Source organism: Nannobrachium achirus, assembly GCF_963921795.1.
Source record: "Nannobrachium achirus genome assembly, chromosome: 24".
NCBI lineage: Eukaryota > Metazoa > Chordata > Actinopteri > Myctophiformes > Myctophidae > Nannobrachium > Nannobrachium achirus.
The window spans coordinates 40,914,235-40,931,705 of NC_137831.1; the positions used below are offsets into that span (position 1 = coordinate 40,914,235).

The following is a 17,471-nucleotide window of genomic DNA, read 5'->3' on the forward strand; positions in this document are numbered from 1 at the left end:
CTAACATTACAAACAATAACAATAATCCATAAGTCCATATGACTTCCTGCAGTGGTGTGATATGGATTTTAGAAGTGGTGCCCCTCTAAATTCGTGACGTGCGCATGCTTGCATGTGAGGCGGCGAGGCGCGCGTGCGTGCAGCTAAATAAGTCTGGGCTCGCCGAGCCCAACCGAGCCCACGGCATCTCACCCCTGACGTCCTGGTAATGACGTCAAGATCATCCCCATATTGGGCTGTGATCTGGCCTAGTTCTGAACGTCACCGGAGTCACCGGAGGACGTTATCATAACGTCATCATGACGTCATTTGGCTTGAAGGGCAAGCTCACAATGACATCTTTGAGCTTGTACATTGGCTATTTTATTTTCACTACTTTTGAACTTATCTTTCTTTGATATAATTTTTTTAAATTAAAGAACAGGACAATTATTACAACGGAACAGAACATGATAAATATCTGTGCACAAGCACTCAAACCAAGTATTATCCTTGCAATGAAAATCAGGACAATTTGGTAGTGGATGTTGACTTTTTTTTTTGTGCTTCAGAGATGATTGGGTTTGACAATCCCGGCCAAACCGGGACGTCTGGTTCACTGTGAAAAACACATGAAGCCACGTCACAGCTATTGCATTTATTAGACAGTTGTTGTCACACGGACCGCGTCTCGTGCTCGGTTCGAGTCACTTTGCAGTGCCCGTGGGAGCGGGGCTCGCAGCCTGTCAATCAGCCTGACGTCAGTGCGCTTCGCCGTGACTTTAACACCACCAGACGCTGCGCTCAGTGCTCAAATATGTGTGACACACGCAGGGGTGTCCCACCAAATTCTGGGCCCTGGGTACAAGGATTCACTGCGGGCCGCCCATGAATGTTCTCCATAGGGGGAGGGGTTTTAACCCATTTAGACTGGGAACGCATTATTACGCTTTATTTTGTGCTTTAACTATTGAAAAATAGCAGATATGCAAGCTCACAGCGCGGCACCGAGTGCCGCATTACGAACTTGGTAGATCTGCTATTTTTTTTAAATTGTCAAAATTCTTTGAATATTTCAAATCCTTCTAAGGTTTTTGGAAAAACCTACAGTATGTTTCTATGTCAGTGGTGCTCAAACCTTTTCATATGCCCCAAAATGATATGTATTTGGCCATGGACCCCCATCTCAAAATATTTAGTTCCAGGGACCCCCCATTAGCAAAATTTGAGTTAAAAAATACAGATATCAGGGCGCCCGCTGGCCTAGTGGTCAAGGCGCATACCACATACTAGGCTATGATGCCTGCTGGCGTCGCCGGTTCGATTCCCGATCCGGACGACCTTTGCCACGTGCCATTCCCCATCTCTCTCCCCATTTCCTGTCAGTCTACTATCCTATCAAATAAAGGCATAAAAAGCCCGAAAAAACAAATCTTAGAAAAAAAAAACAATACATATATCCAAAGATTTGCACACATTTTCACGACTTTTCAAAAATAGCAGATCCACAAGCTTGCGGCGCGGCACTCGGTGCCACGCTGCGAGAGTGCCGTGCTGCGAGCTTGTATATCTGCTATTTTTCAATAGCTAAAGTATCAAATAAATAAGGCCCCTCCACCTTGGGCCCTAGTAACTCAGTCCCACTTTTCCCCCCCTTGTGACGCCCCTGGACAAGCGTCCCCGCTAACGGGTCATGCTCTGACCGCTTGCTCTCAGCCTTCTCATTCATATAGTATGTTATGAGCTATGAGGCAGAGGCGGGAAAGGAATACGGTAACACGCTCCACGCAGCGCGTTATGGGCCCCTTGGCTGTGTGGCCCTCGGCACAGGCTCATAGACATAACCTCAAAGTGCAGACATGATGCATTGAGAGAGGAGTCACTCCCAAACTCTCCCCTCGGTCGCACGTTTGATTTGATTAGTCTCGACGTCTTTGTTTAAAACCCATTTAGGGCCTAGAATTATTGAATGCTTTAAACCAGTGAAAAATAGCAGATATACAAGCTCACAGCGCGGCACCGAGTGCCGCGCTGCGAGCTTGTAGATCTGCTATTTTTTTTTAAAAGTCGTGAAGATGTGTGTGAATCTTTGAATATTATGTATTTTCAAAGCGAACATTTGTAACTCAAATTTTGTTTCTGGGGGGGTCCCTGGAACTAGATATTTTGAGATGCGGGTCCGTGGCCAAATAAAGATCAGTTTGGGGGTCCTTCACATGAAAAAGTTTGAGAACCACTGACACAGTAGTCTCTCAAGAACAGACTAACTGAACTCCAGTTAAGTGAAAAGGACCTTTTCTTTGACGATGGCTGGCCAGATTGCTGACATAGAAACATAGGTTTTTCAAAAAACCTTAGAAGGATTCAAAAGACACTTATAGAATCGGGTCAAAATTCAAATTTTCCAAAAATAGCAGATCTACAAGCTCGCAGCGCGGCACAGCTTGTATATCTGCTATTTTACAACAGTTAAAGCATAAAATAATGATACACGATAATGTGTACACGTTCTAACTGGGTTAAGAAGGGAAATCCTGTTTCGCACCAAAGTTTGCTTTTACGAGAGGGCCCTGAACGGCCGGAGCGAGGTTCGCGTTTCGCGAGGGAAACATTTAAACCGAAAAACTCAATCAAAACACTTCGTCTAGCTGTCAAAGCGATCCTGACGGAGGATGTGTTGGTATCAGATCGGCAGCGGTGCCGGTGCGGTCGGTGTGTCCACGGCTGACGCTTGATAGGGTTGTGGGTTTGATTCCCGGCCAAACGATCGAGCCCGGGCCTCTCTTTCCTGAAAGAAGACGGCTGTGATGGACTGCTCTCCACGGCAGGGACGTGCAGAGGATTTCAGAGAGGCAGGGGCTCAATTTTTTAAAAGGGCCTTTTGGTGGAAATATTGAAAATAGCAGACCTCCAAGCTCCAAGAGTTTGGACAAGGCGATTCTCTTGAATGCTGCCTTCAGGTATGGCATGGAAAGAGGGCATTTCCAAGCATTTGCTGGGGGTCCGCCGCGCGCGTGTGTGTGTGTGTGTGTGTGTGTGTGTGTGTGTGTGTGTGTGTGTGTGTGTGTGTGTGTGTGTGTGTGTGTGTGTGTGTGTGTGTGTGTGTGTGTGTGTGTGTGTGTGTGTGTGTGTGTGTGTGCGTGCGTGCGTGCGTGCGTGCGTGCGTGCGTGCGTGCGTGCGTGCGTGTGTTGTAATCGAGTCATAGGAACATACACCGTGCCCATACATAACTCAAATTCTGATAATACTTTGTGTGTGCACATCCCCAGGTATGGACTAGTTATTATAATTATTATTATTAGCTCTTTCCCCCCACGTAATCAATAAAGGTCTAAGTACGTAAAGAGTAGGCCTATCCCCAGTGAAATAATCCTTGGGACTTATATTATATATCCTTATTAGGGGTGTAACGATACATTTTAACAGCGATACGCATCACGATACATGGTTAACGATATGATACATGGACGATATTGGTTCATTCATGGTGATACGATTTGATTCAATGATTTCAAATCGCTATAGTAACTATTTATCAAAGAAATTAAATCTGTGTAAAAAATCTATTATTATGGAAGTAAACGCTGTGAATCTCTAGCAAATACATGGACATTATATTTCAACACATATGGACAAACCCACCTTGACATGAACACAGAGATTACACACATTTATCGATAGACCAAGAGCAGCTATATGGAATGTAAAGGTGATTAGACCCCTAACCCCTTTAAAATTGCCAAATACAAGGCACAAATACTTAGTTTCCATACAATCAATTATTTGCATTGCAAAACGATTCGATACCGATTACCGCATTTTAAAACGATACGATACAAAGCCAAAACGGTGCGATATTTTGCTTTTGCAAACGATTAATAGTAGATCATTGCAAATTAATATTGCTACACCCCTATTGGGACTCATCTCACCCTGCTGTGACCTTCCCACACAAAAGGCAAACCAACCAGTAGCTTTGGAAAAACGTCACCCTCGGTGCGTTCGGCTGCTATTGGTGTGTGACATACCCAAACATGGGAAAGTTCCCAGTGGGTCCTTATCAAATGGAAAGATCAACCTGTTTGTTTTGGTTTGCTGCGCCTTATCTCTCCTCTCGGTTTTTTGCGTCTTTTATTTCTCAAAAGAAGATTGATGTTATTTTTCTTCAGAAAGAAACATTGAATGAACTTAAGCGGTTTAATGTATTGTGCCAACTCACGGAGCATAGCGACAGGAGTTTGTTATGGAGTATAGGGTCGGGGGTAACTTATTGACTGTTGTGTGTTTTTTCCAGTTGTGTGTTCTTGTCACGTGTGCTTGTTAGCACCAGTAAGACGCCTAAGGGCGAAAAGCGACCTCGCCCTAAAGGGCGAGGTCAGGCCATCTGTCTTGGCCATATATGGATTCTGTTAGTGTGGTTCTCCTAACAGGGCATCATCTGGGATACAATCCCTTATATGCAATCCCTCTTTAGTCCCATATATGGAGAACCCTAACAGCTTTTATGCCCATATAGAGAGATCCCTGCTCTGTGTATCTGACATCACTAATCACTTTTATGCCCACACTGTAAAACCCTATGAGGCCAGCTTGTTATCATAACTATATTTTCCTTTTCAATTCAACACAGATTTGTGCAAATAGTCGTTTTAACTTAAAATAATTCATTGAAAACGTCTCAACAACCAAGAAGTTTACTTAATTAAAACACAGTGCCATGTCAACGACATTAACTCAAGTTCTCTAGTTAAGTTGACGACTGAATGCTCATCAAAGCAGAGCCTCGTATCAGCGTCATGACGTGTACGCTGCATATTACGTCAGTGACGTCACGTGGTTCCCTGTTTGAAGTGGGCGCGCTGTGTGCAGTGTGGATGGAACAGACAACAAACAGAGGATAACATCGTATTTTGTAACAAGGTGAGTGTAAAATGTTATAATGATATCTGCCAACTAATATTTAACACATGTTTTATGTTCTTGATTTGATTACATGATCTTCTGTGTTACTCGTTTATTGAACATGGAACGGCAAACTGGGCAGTGGGCACCAACCGTTGTTATGCTAGCTGTAGCTAAGCTGCCCAGTTTGGTAGTGTGACCATAATACGTCCTCTTTTCCCCGGCCAGACATGCACTCTTTTTGAGGGCTGTCCGGCCTGTCCTTGGGGAGTTTATGAAATCCTTCAAATGTCGGGGGTTTCGAGTTTGTGTAGCGTGAGCGTCTACTTTATCAGCGCATCATAGACCATTGTATTTACCATACACGTTCAGTGGTTCGAGAACACACACTGAGAGGCGGTGGTCCACCCCGAACCCCGGAATGTGTGTGTATTCATTATAAACCATTATTTATGAGTATAAATGCTTTAGATAAATACATATTATTTATAAATCAACCCAGTGAGTATTTTTGGGTATATTTAGTGTCTCCAAGAGTACTTAAAGTACAAAATGTTTGAAAACAGCAGATGCAATGCGTTATGTGCTTGTAGATCAGCTATTTTTAATGGCCAAGGTATGAAATGGGGAAATAAATTATTGTGGAGACAATAATTGGATCAGAGATATAGTGGAGTAGAAGAATTAGAAATGGGAAATACAACTACAGTACAAATAACTAAATTGTTACTTTACAACTCTGGTAAGGGGGTCCATTTGGTTACGTTTGCTCTCTTACAGGTCTATAAAGCCCCTTTTTGCCCCAAATATCACAATTTAACTGGAGAACCCTTGGAACCCCATCAGACAAGCAACTGTAATCTTTGGTTGCAAACCATTGGCGTTTGGTAGCCCATACATCCAAACAGTAAAGTCCCATCTGATTCTATTAAACAATGTTAAACTCACCAACATTGCAGCTGTACGGAAAGCTTGAATTATCCTCTTTCAATCTGCAAAGTGTTTCATTCAAATCCACGAGACATGTTATGAGTTACACTCAAATCACTCAATTGTCCTGCACCTGTCTATATTCCACATAATCAGGAGGCAGCTGTTAATGTTGTTCAGTATAATCATAGGACCTTTCTGTTTGAATGGGCTGCCTGTCAATGGTTGGTGTTGTAACTCTAATTTATAGTGGCTTTATGTTTTAGGCACAATCATTTAGACCTATCATATTTTTGTATATTATGTTTTAGGCACAATCATTTAGACCTATTATATTTTTGTATTAGAATATACATTTCATAACAAAGTGTGGTATTCAAAGTAAACGTGTAATTGCTATAGTTAAAATGTGTTGCAAAAGCACTAAATAGGCTTTGAATAACCTTGGTGGAGAACATTTTAGGCCATAGCCATTAGGATGTGTTTCATTTTTACTTGAGATTGTAATAGCAGCAATACATTAATACTGGAGACTAGTTTGGACTTGAAGCCATGTGAAACTACCATTCATTGCTGTGATGTGAGGGGGGGGGGTATTGTAGGGGTCACGGCTTGAATAGGTTGAGAACCACTGTATTAAACTACCAAGTCGCATATCTGTCCTAATTCTGTCTTTTCTTTTTCTAAGGCTCCAATTGCGGAGGATTCCCAACTTCCCAACATAGCTGAACCACTAAATCCCCCCTGTCAGCCTACTTGTTGCAAGGCTGATCTTCCAAAGCGTTCCTGCTCAGTTGAGGTATTCCTTTTGCTTATTTTCAGAATAATTGAAGTAATAATGGCAGAGACAGTCAACATACATTTATTGTAATCACATTTTTGTGTTAGGAATGTGACAAAAACCTACAAATATTGTTAAACTCAAGTCTCCATGGCGTGAGTAATCAACAGAGAAAAAGTCATTTTGGGGGTGATTTACTTATGTTGGCATACCATTTTGACATGCCTCGCCTGTTCAAGCCAACAGTAGTAGTAGAGAGGACAACACAATTCCCTTGAAAATGTGGCCCTCCCACTAGCTATTCAGCACAAATTCAGTGATCTGACTAATGTATCACTTGCCACAACAGCCCTAATACATGGAACAAAATATGTGAAGGTATCATATGGAAGCACAAGTGGACTCCCTGATTTCTGCCAAGTCCTGTACATTGTTATAGTGGACAATAACCCATTCATTGTTCTACAACCTTTCTCTGCTTGGTACCTGGACCTCTATAGATGTTTTGAAGTTTGCAATGAGGATTCCCAGCTGTTTGTGGTAGATGTGGCAGAGCCGAACCACTACATCCCCTGTCAGTTGCATGGCCATCTCCTGATCTCTCCGAAGGCATTCCTGCTACACTGAGGTAATCCCTTGGCTTATTTTCAGGATAATTACTATGAAAACCTCCACCAGCTGTCTGTCACACTTTGCACACACACTCTTTGGATGGCAAACCACAACCTCCAGCTTCTAGCGCCACCATCAGGCCGAATTTTGGCCTAAAATCATGCAAACCGGTACACCGTATCTTTAAAGTCATGTAATCAACATAGATCTGTCCAATTTCCCATATTACCTCCTGATTGGCTATGATTGCCTTCTAAAGTTTGTGGATGCGACCTGACAGTCGCTTTTCTCCTGATTAGGGACTCAGACTGGTAATTTTGTCTGACTGGTTATTGTCTGTTTACTCTGAACTAGCACTGAAGCCTTTGTTTCATCACAACTCTACCTTAAGCCAATCCCTCTGCTTGTTTTTTGTTCTTTAATGCCTATAGATTGAAGCAGAGTTTGCTCGCCTTACATCTGTTGACCTGAAAGGCGCCCTCTTCGCTGGACTGGACAAGTATCTGCCAAGGTTCCTGGATATATACAGAGCCAAGACAGGTGTGGAGGAGCTGAAAAGTCTTTTGAAGACACTGGATAGTGATGTAAGTATGCTTAACAGGCCGGGAACACATTTTGGAATATTACAGTACATGTACAGTATGTAGCAACATATTTGTTTTTGTAGGTTAACTTTTGACTAATTGTTTTTCAGAAAACTTATGTCAGGCCAAAAAGGGTTAAAGGATGACTCTGTCACTTTTCATTATATTATATCTTCATATAGGTCCTCACTAATGTTCATAATAAAATAGCACAATTATTTTCTACTCGGTCCAAGTCTCTTAGGAGAGCTGTAGGAAGTTCAGAAACCCATTCTCCAGTGACATTATTGTCTGACAGATTTCTTAAAAAAACAGTAACAGGCTTCTCCCAGTCCCGTCTCTCCTGCTTTTTAATAAAAACAAATATTTTCAACATGGGTCAATGGTTTCATACAACCAGGAGAAAGAAACCCTTTACCAGCTTTAATTGTATCGTTTTCCAAATTTGTTTCATGACTTAGAAATTCACTTGTTTATCCAGTATCTCCCTCTCCTGATTGGATGACATTGGTATTTTGGAAATATAGAGCTACACACACACACACACACACACACACACACACACACACACACACACACACACACACACACTCTTATCATTTATCCTTATCGACTCCCTTCAACTGTTAAATACTCTAGCCTGATGTAATTTGACTGAAACTGTTCCATTGGTTGTGTATTGTCTATTTTTTTTAGTGTTCCAACCAATGGAAAAGGGCTGTGGTGTTGATGGGGCTCCCCCTCTACCTCAAAGATGCTGGATCCAACTTTGGCAAGAAAGTCCAGGTATATTTTATATTTTCCATCAGCCTGTACTCTACTTATACGTATCCTATGTTACTGTGTGTCTCCTAACAGTGGGTTGGGACCAATCATGAGTAGTAGTGAAAATAAGAGATCTAAAAGCTCACAATTCATTGCAATGTGAAGTGTTGTGAGCTTTTAGATTAACTATTTTCACTAGTTAGGGTCCCAGGGAGGTGCATTTCTCTTTTGGGTCTCAAGTTAAAAGTTTTGAGAACCAATGGTGTGATTCACACTTAATGCACCAAAATCAATCAAGTTTATATCTTGTCTTAAAGTTTCTATTGTTTGTTCACTTTGTTTAGGCCACAGATTCTGAGGCAGAGATGACCAAAGGAATTGCGGTGGGGATCCTTCAAGTGACAGAGGACACTGAGGTTCTTGGATTCGCAGTGGTCATCGAGGAGAAAATCATCTTTCCAGAAGTCTGTGATTTTCCAAATGCTGTGGCACTGCTCATGGGTCTGCTGTAAGCCCTGAACATCGATTATCCCAAAGGATTAAGGTACACTTTTGAAATAATCCAGAAGATGCTGATGGACATTGGTGGAGGCCAATGCTCGGCATTGGTTCATGGGTTGAGAAACAAGCTATTGAGGAAGAAGTTGTAAGCAGAGTTTAGGCCTTGACCCTGACCTTTAAGCTGAAGTGGACATTGAAGGACAGGTCAATGGACAGGACTGAGAAATGGACTCCCTTAAGTTTTATTGTTGGAGAACTGCACACACAATGGCAGTGTGCATTGTTGCATGGCTTGGGATAGACTCTTTAGGAAGCCCTTGAAAGCTTAAAGCCACCTGTAAATATTGATGCTGTATAACGTGCAGGTTTAACTGAACAATGTGAACATCGTATGAGAGGACTTGTTTTTTGGTACATTTTGTACTCCATTTAACACTTGCTGGTTTACATGCCTTAAGAAGGGCACGCACTGTGGATTTGTTGGGATATTTACACAACACGGTAACGCAATGTATTTGGGACACACACAGTGGGTATTTGATACACAGTAACGCACACAATGTGGATCTATATTGGACATAGTAACACACACAGTGTGGATCTGACACATAGTAACACACAGTGTGCATCTGAAACATAGTAACACACACAGTGTGGATCTACATTCAACACTAACACAGTGTGGATCTGACACATAGTAACACACAGTGTGGATCTATATTAGAATTCGATCTATCGAGTATTGATCTATATTGGTATTATATCACACACAGTGTGAATTTATTTTGGTATTATATCACACACGGTGTGGATTTTTATTTTGGTATTATACCACACACAGTGTGAATTTATTTTTGTATTATATCACAGTGTGTGGATTTATTTTGGTATTGTCACATTGTGATATTATTTTGGTGTGTGGATTTTGATATCGTATCAACGGTAAAATGGGACGGTAACACAATGTGAATTTGGGGATAGTATCGCACATCGTGAATTTAATGGGGGATAGTATCGCACACGGTGTGGACTTGGAGCACAGAGGTTTTATCCACACTGAAACCAGTGTGAATATTTGTGACTGTCCATGACCTTTTTTTTTATTATTATTTTGTATTCTCTGGTTTGTTTCCCCATTTGTCACTGCACTATTAAATACATAGTGTATTGTATTAATAATACACTATCACTTTTAGTTATTATTATTATTTTTTTGGACATTCTTAAAGGAGTAGTTACCCAAAAAGTGACTTTCAAGTGACTATCAATTACACACCCCATGAAGCCTTGAATTCATGTAAATTCATGTAAATGCATTCCTATGCCAATTTGGTGACTGATGGAGACTTTGAGTGTGACTCCTCTGACATCAAAATTACACTCTGTCATCAAATTATTGGCTCAAGAATGCGACAATTTCCATGAATAAGTCATTTTTGGGTGTACTGCTCCTTAACGTTGATACATTTGAAATGTCATTAGTATTACAAAGAGTTATTAAGTCCTTTTCAGGTGAACATAATTCTACATTACATCCTCAGTATGTCAATGAATGTATTGGTTGGCACTACCTCCTGCCATTGGGGAAATCAATGACATCAATGTGTTGTAGGACACATTAATTGGCATAATGACAACATTTTAATGGGGGGGGGGGGGGGGGGGGCACAAAGGGGAAAAATAATCAACTACACTAGCTATCCATATTTGACATACTCTGAGGATATGATGTGTGCAATGGCATGAAACATTGGAAAACATGGAGCCATGTTGGTTTCCTAATGCTATTCCTATAATGCTGTTCCGATGCATTATTTTTGTTCCAAAGGAACCGTTGTTTTGAACTCAAATTAATCAAATTAAAGAGGCTGGAGTTGGATCTTGGTGTTTGTGATTTATAAAGTTGTATAATGTCTGGGGTGAGAACTGGTCAGGAGGAGCACCAGAATAAAATAAATACTTAGAAAATGTAAGTAATCTTTATGGTATTAAATAAGTTGATAAATGTAAGTTAAACTCACTAGCTTTGCCGTTAAATCAACCAAAACTTAAATAGGATTGACTTAAGGTTAAGTGATATCAACTAAAGGTATTAAGTGGTATCAACTAAAGGAATCAAGTGGTGAGGTTATATCAACTAAGGTTTCTGAGTTATATGAACTAAGGTGAAGTTAGATCAACTAAGGTTTCTGAGTTATATGAACTAAGGTGAAGTTGGATCAACTAAGGTTTCTGAGTTATATGAACTAAGGTGGACTTATATCAACTAAGGTTTCTGAGTTATATCATCTAAGGTGAAGTTATATCAACTAAGGTTTCTGAGTTATATCAACTAAGGTGGAGTTATATCAACTAAGGTTTCTGAGTTAAATCAACTAAGGGGGAGTTAAGGTGGAGTTATATCAACTAAGGTTTCTGAGTTATATCAACTAAGGTGGAGTTGAGTCAAATAACACCATTTATTTGAGTTAACGCCATATCTTTGTTGTCTTGACGTAAAATGTTATGGCAGCATGAACACTCATTTTTTTTAGTTGAAACAACGAGTTGGGTTTAACAGTGCATACTTTATATGGAGATCCCTAACAGAATCCCTTTTATGCCCATACATGGAGATCCCTAACAGAATCCCTTTTATACCCTTATGGAGATCCCTGCTCTGAGTATCTGACATCACTGCGATGTCACCTGTGATGTCACAGTGACACATCACCACAGTATCAGGCGTTACACGTATACATATATACATACGGACAAGCTGTGCCGGTTCTGACAGTAAACTGGGACCTACGGTCGCAATGATTATGCATTGCATACAGAGAAGAAGCTAATGGAGTGTGTCTGAAACCCAGGGACGTGCTGGCCATTGGGAAAAGCGGAACAGCCGGTTCATTCCTGGCCGGTCCAGGCCGGCCATTAGGAAAAAAAGTAAAAATATGTCGGCCTTCGTTCCGTTTTGGGGTTGGGCAGCCAACAAAGTAAATCGTCACTGTTGGGCAGAAAACCTCATATCTCCAAGTTTCAAATTTGTAAATTTTCTTCTCAAAGCAAAGCCCTGCTTCATCATACAAGACTGTCGCACGAAAGTAGTGAAAACTTCACAAGCACACAAAAAATGGTTTTGGACATACAAGGTTTCCACCCGACAATGACGAAATATAACTCATGTAATTGGCCCTCTGGCTTGTCACTTGTCATGATCTGAAATGGCAAATCTTTGAGTAGCAGCAGCGCTATAGAGAGAGATCTCTCTCTATAGCGCACAATGAGGGCCTCTCCAACTCTTTTTCCCGGGCTGAATCAAGGGCCCAGCATGTCCCTGCTGAAACCTCTGTCTGTGGTCGAATACCTCCATCCTTCATGGAAAAATATAACATTGCATACTGTAAGTGATCATAAGTGCTTAACATAGATTTTGGGGTCATTTTGGCCACCATTCTTACTTTTCTTTTGTTTCTTTTCTTCTCTTTTGCCATTGAGTTCTTGCCAGTGGTGGAAAAAGTACGCAAATGTTTTACCTAAGTAAAAGTATCAATACTGCTATATAGAAATTCTCTGTTACAAGTAAAAGTCTGGATTTCAAACTGTACTTGAGTAAAAGTATGAAAGTAATAGTATCAAAGTGTACTTAAAGTACCAAAAGTAAAAGTACAAAATGTTTGAAAATAGCAGATCTTTGTACAAGCTCACAACACGGCGACGCGTTGTGAGCTTGTAGATCGGCTATTTTCAAATAGCCAAGGTATAAAATAGGGCTAAAGTGGTTAATGTGTTTTATAGTATTATAATTTATATCTGCAAAGTAACTAGTCTCTGCAAAGTTTTCAAATAATTGTAGCCTAGTGGAGTAAAAGTACAATATTTGGATCCGAGATGTAGTGGAGTAGAAGTAAAAGTATTGGACTTAGGAAATACTCAAATAAAGTACAAATACCTCAACGGTGTACTTGAGTACATTACTTTAGTAAATGTACTTTGTTAGTTTACACCACTGGTTCTTGCATAGTTTTGTGGCGACCGTTTTATCCCGGTGGTAACATTTCACCAGAAAGTGATTGCTTACCAAGCCAATGGCTAATTTAGGTCATTTGGGACAGAAAATAACTTTCTAATCCTTGTCATATCCGACGTTTGACTGATTCCCGGCTCCCAAGGGTTTCCCTAAGCTAACAGAGGGTGGGTTTGGGTTAATTAGAGAAGGAAACGATACGCGGGGTGGGCTGCTGGGTTCAGGGTGGGGCAGAGCTACATTTAACCCATTTAGGCCTAGAATTATCGAATGCTTTAACTATGGAAAAATAGCAGATATACAAGCTCACAGCGCGGCACCGAGTGCCGCGCTGCGAGCTTGTAGATCTACTATTTTTGTAAGAAATCGTGAAAATGTGTGCAAATCTTTGACTTGTATGTATTTTTAAAGTGAACATTTGTAACTCAAATTTTGCTTCTGGGTGGTCCCTGGAACTAAATATTTTGTGATGGGGGTCCGTGGCCAAATACATGTCATTTTGGGGGTCCTTCACATGAAAAAGTTTGAGAACCACTGACATAGTAGTCTCTCAAGAACAGACCAACTGAGCTCCAGTTAAGTGAAAAGGGCCTTTTCTTTGACGATGGGTGGCCAGATTGCTGACATAGAAACATAGTTTTTTTTTAAAAAAACCTTAGAAGGATTCAAAAGACACTTATAGAATCGGGTCAAAATTTAAATTTTCAAGATTTTTCAAAAATAGCAGATCTACAAGCTCGCAGCGCGGCACTCGGTGACGCGCTGCGAGCTTGTATATCTGCTATTTTTCAATAGTTAAAGCATAAAATAATAATACACAATAATGTGTACCCGTTCTAAATTGGTTTAAAAAATGGGCCAGTTGTTCCCTTTCCAAGGCGTCCCCGTCTCCAGTTTGTGGGCTTTAAAGGGCCTTTATCCTTCCAACATCTCCAATCAGTCTTATCCCTACAAATTCAGTGGCTCCCGTTTCGCCGCAAGTTGGTGTGAGGTCTCCTCCGAACAACGGCTGTGTGAGCGGCCTGTTCTCATTCCCCTCCTCGCCTGTGAGACTGTCTGTCAGCCCCACCAGCACATTCTGAGAGCTGCGCAAGGCCTCGTTTATCCACCGTCGCACAGTGGTTGTCTTGCTGCGTGAAATAGCTCACAACCAGGGCTGTCAGAGTTAACTCACTTAATTCTAATTAACTCAACATTATGTTAATAGCGATTCATTGTTTTAATCGCAATTAATCGCATGTTTGTTCGTTTTAGCCTTTTGGCCTATAGTTTAGGACACAGACAGTGAGCATGCTCCTTATGTTTTGCTGGGGAGGCTCTCTCCATTACGACATGTCGCCACGCCGAAATTGACTTCTTATTGTCGGAGTGGCGACACTCCCATAGGGGTTGGGGTTAGGGTTAGAGATAGGGTTAGTGTCGGAAAGGAGACATGTCGGAGTAGAGAGATGCACCCGTTTTGCTGTTATGTGTTGTGTATTTGCTTGGTCATTGTAGATGTTACAGTACCATTACTGTTGTTAACTTACAACTCATACATCTTCAGCTACTTTCAATAGGGAGTTAAATGCTAGTAGATTGGAATGTAACTCGGAGGCTATGTCCTGTGTTCAGTGCCCATACAGTATGTTTGTTGGGCTTGAGTTCATGATTTCAGCCTTTGCACGACTTTGGTTACTTGATGAAGATTCTGGACAGTATTTGTCATTGTTCCAAATAATAATTATAAACATTTGCATAAAACAAGCATTTGTCTACTCTACTCCCATGACCCATGTTGATAGGAGTATAAAGACATTTCTACCACTTTTTCTAGTCACATGTTCAAATACTGGATTCTGATTGGCTAAATTCCGGAGGTTATGGCAGAACAACCGCCGCAGTTGTGTGAGGACGAGATCAATGTGCCTCAGTGTACATCCGGGGACTTCAGGAGGTAGTCGGAACACCTTTCCCCCAACCAACATATGACGGTCGTAGCGGTCCTATGTTTACTAACGTGCGTACGACGTCGCCAATTTATTTGGATCCAATGCAATCCGCCAACTTTAAAGCCCCTTTTCTCTGAACCTATGCCTTTCTGGAAGCGAACAGCCTCTATTTACGGCCGGAACGGTCCTTCTAACTGACGTTAGCTTAGCTGTATGCTAGACATCTTTCTCTGCATGGAGTTGGCGTCATCTGGTGGTGAGTAGAAGATGTTGTTTGTGGAACTATTTGCTGTCGTCGCGGAAGTTTTATAGGCAATAATGATTGTAACTTAATATCCTTGCAAGTTACAACTATGTGTTTTCTTTCATGTATACGGAAAAAAGTGGTAGAAAAGCTATTTACCACTTGGGGTCGGACATTATGCTCTGATAATGTCCTGTGTGAGGGGGTTATCGGACTCGGCTTCGCCTCGTCCAATCACCCCCTCACACAGGACATTATCAGAGCATAATGTCCTCTCACTCGGGGTAAATTGCTTACATCTGTTTAAGGTAGATTTAGAGCGGACAAAAAATATGCGATTAATTTGCGATTAATCATGATTAACTACAGACAATCATGCGATTAATCAGATTAAATATTTGAATCGATTAACAGCTCTACTCAGGGCTGTGCTTACCATACAGGCAAACTAGGCAGCCGCCTGGGGCCCCCTCACAGCCTGGGGGCCTCATGAGATTATTATTATTATTTTATTTTTGAACCAACATGGCCATCAGGGGGCCCCAGTTGAGCTCTCAACTGTGAGACAGAGAACAGTTGAAGTGAGGGTGAGGGTTAACATTAGCTCATTAGAATCTGAAAAGAGTGTGGCTCTCAAAGGTGTGACCAGAGAACAATGGTCCTGATTACCCAAGCGGTTCTTTTGTGTCTGTTCTGTGATGTCACGTACATTACTTTAACTTTAAGAAGGATCGATGCAGGGAATGGATACATTATTTCTAAAGTGTGTGTATATATTTATATTTAAAAAAAGTTTTGAGGGCCCCCATATTTATATATACATATAATATATGTGTATCAATTCCATTTCATTTTGGGGGCCCCAGATAGTTTGAAGTGGGGCCCGGGATGAGATCAATATAAAAGAAGGGTAAAAAGGGCCTTAACATGAAATGTGATGTTTAACTTGAAATACTTTCACAGGGTTTACTGGGGCTTCTTAAAGATGGCACGCATAGTTTGTATACTGTTTATTTATATTTAACATTTTGAGGGGCCCAAATATATCCATTTGGGGCCTCTCAATCTCTCAAACAGGCGACCGAGTATTTCCCGGTGAATCTGTGCGCAAAGGTGGGGGCCGATGGGCAAGGAGGGTTGCGAGCTTATGAGAAACAACTAAAATAAGACCTTAAAACCTGGCGAAAACAGTTGCGTGCATTAGCGGAAGATGACGATAAAGGAAATCCTTTAATGGAAAACATTAAATTAACTTCTGAAAAGCATACACGGCCTTAAAACATGGCAAAAACAGTTGCGTGCATTAGCGCAAGATTAGATGAGGATAAAGGAAATCATTAAATGGAAAACATTAAATTAACTTCTGAAAAGGCTTCACCCACCTCGAGTCTATAGCCTACTAAAACTAGTGAACCGCGATCTTGCCACACGTGAATAATTGTGGTTGTAAACAATAACACAGACAATATAAATCCTTGTTGTGGGAAGAAAGGATATCATCATGGCCCCAAATAACTTTTAAATATCTTGCAATTGGCGACGAGTCTCTTACTAAATCGGCAAGATTACATTACATAACATAATACATAAAAGCTAAGCTATATAACCTCTCCATCATCAGCAATAGTCAGTGATTCGTGTCCCCCACACTCCCAAGCCCCCACCGTTGCGCACAGATTCACCGGGAAATACTCGGTCGCCTCAAACAGAAACACCCAGGGGGCTCCATGAGTTATCGTCAAATATAAATAAACAGTAAAAAGGCCCTTAACATAGTCATGTAATGTATGTGTTTAACTTCGAATGGATATGTATAGCCTTAACCCACTGACTGTCCTGTGAGACAAACTTTGTCTTTGAAAACCACTGCAAAACATGCACTTAAAAGTTATTCTTATTCTTATTAAAATTACGTTTTTTTTTAAAACACTATAAGTAATAACACTGATTCAATTCATAGGTTTAATAGTGTATGAAACTTGAGCTGAAGTGTGTTATTTAACATGAAGCAACCATCCTTAGATGACATTTCTGCCACAGACATGCAGCTAATTACCACCTGAAAGAAGTTGGCCTGTCGCTGCAACAATGGGCTCTGATTATCTGAAAAGAGCTTTAATGTCACAAGTTACTTTAGTCTCCTTAAAAATATAAACAAGATTTATACTGTATATATTTATATTTAACGTTTTGAGGGCCCCCAAATTCATTTGGTGCCCCACCAGCTCTCAA

General features: G+C 41.0%; 1 protein-coding gene across 1 annotated transcript; it reads left to right on the plus strand.

The window, feature by feature from the left end:
* Positions 1-4,014: 4,014 nt before the first annotated feature.
* LOC308280300 (uncharacterized protein) lies at positions 4,015-9,066 on the plus strand (the record flags this gene model as incomplete). The annotated part of the gene is made up of 6 exons (XM_080720559.1): positions 4,015-4,029; positions 4,850-4,900; positions 6,501-6,611; positions 7,637-7,789; positions 8,486-8,575; positions 8,899-9,066. The coding sequence occupies 6 exons, from the start codon at positions 4,015-4,017 to the stop codon at positions 9,064-9,066; spliced, it is 588 nt and encodes a 195-aa protein (XP_080576685.1).
* Positions 9,067-17,471: the final 8,405 nt, after the last annotated feature.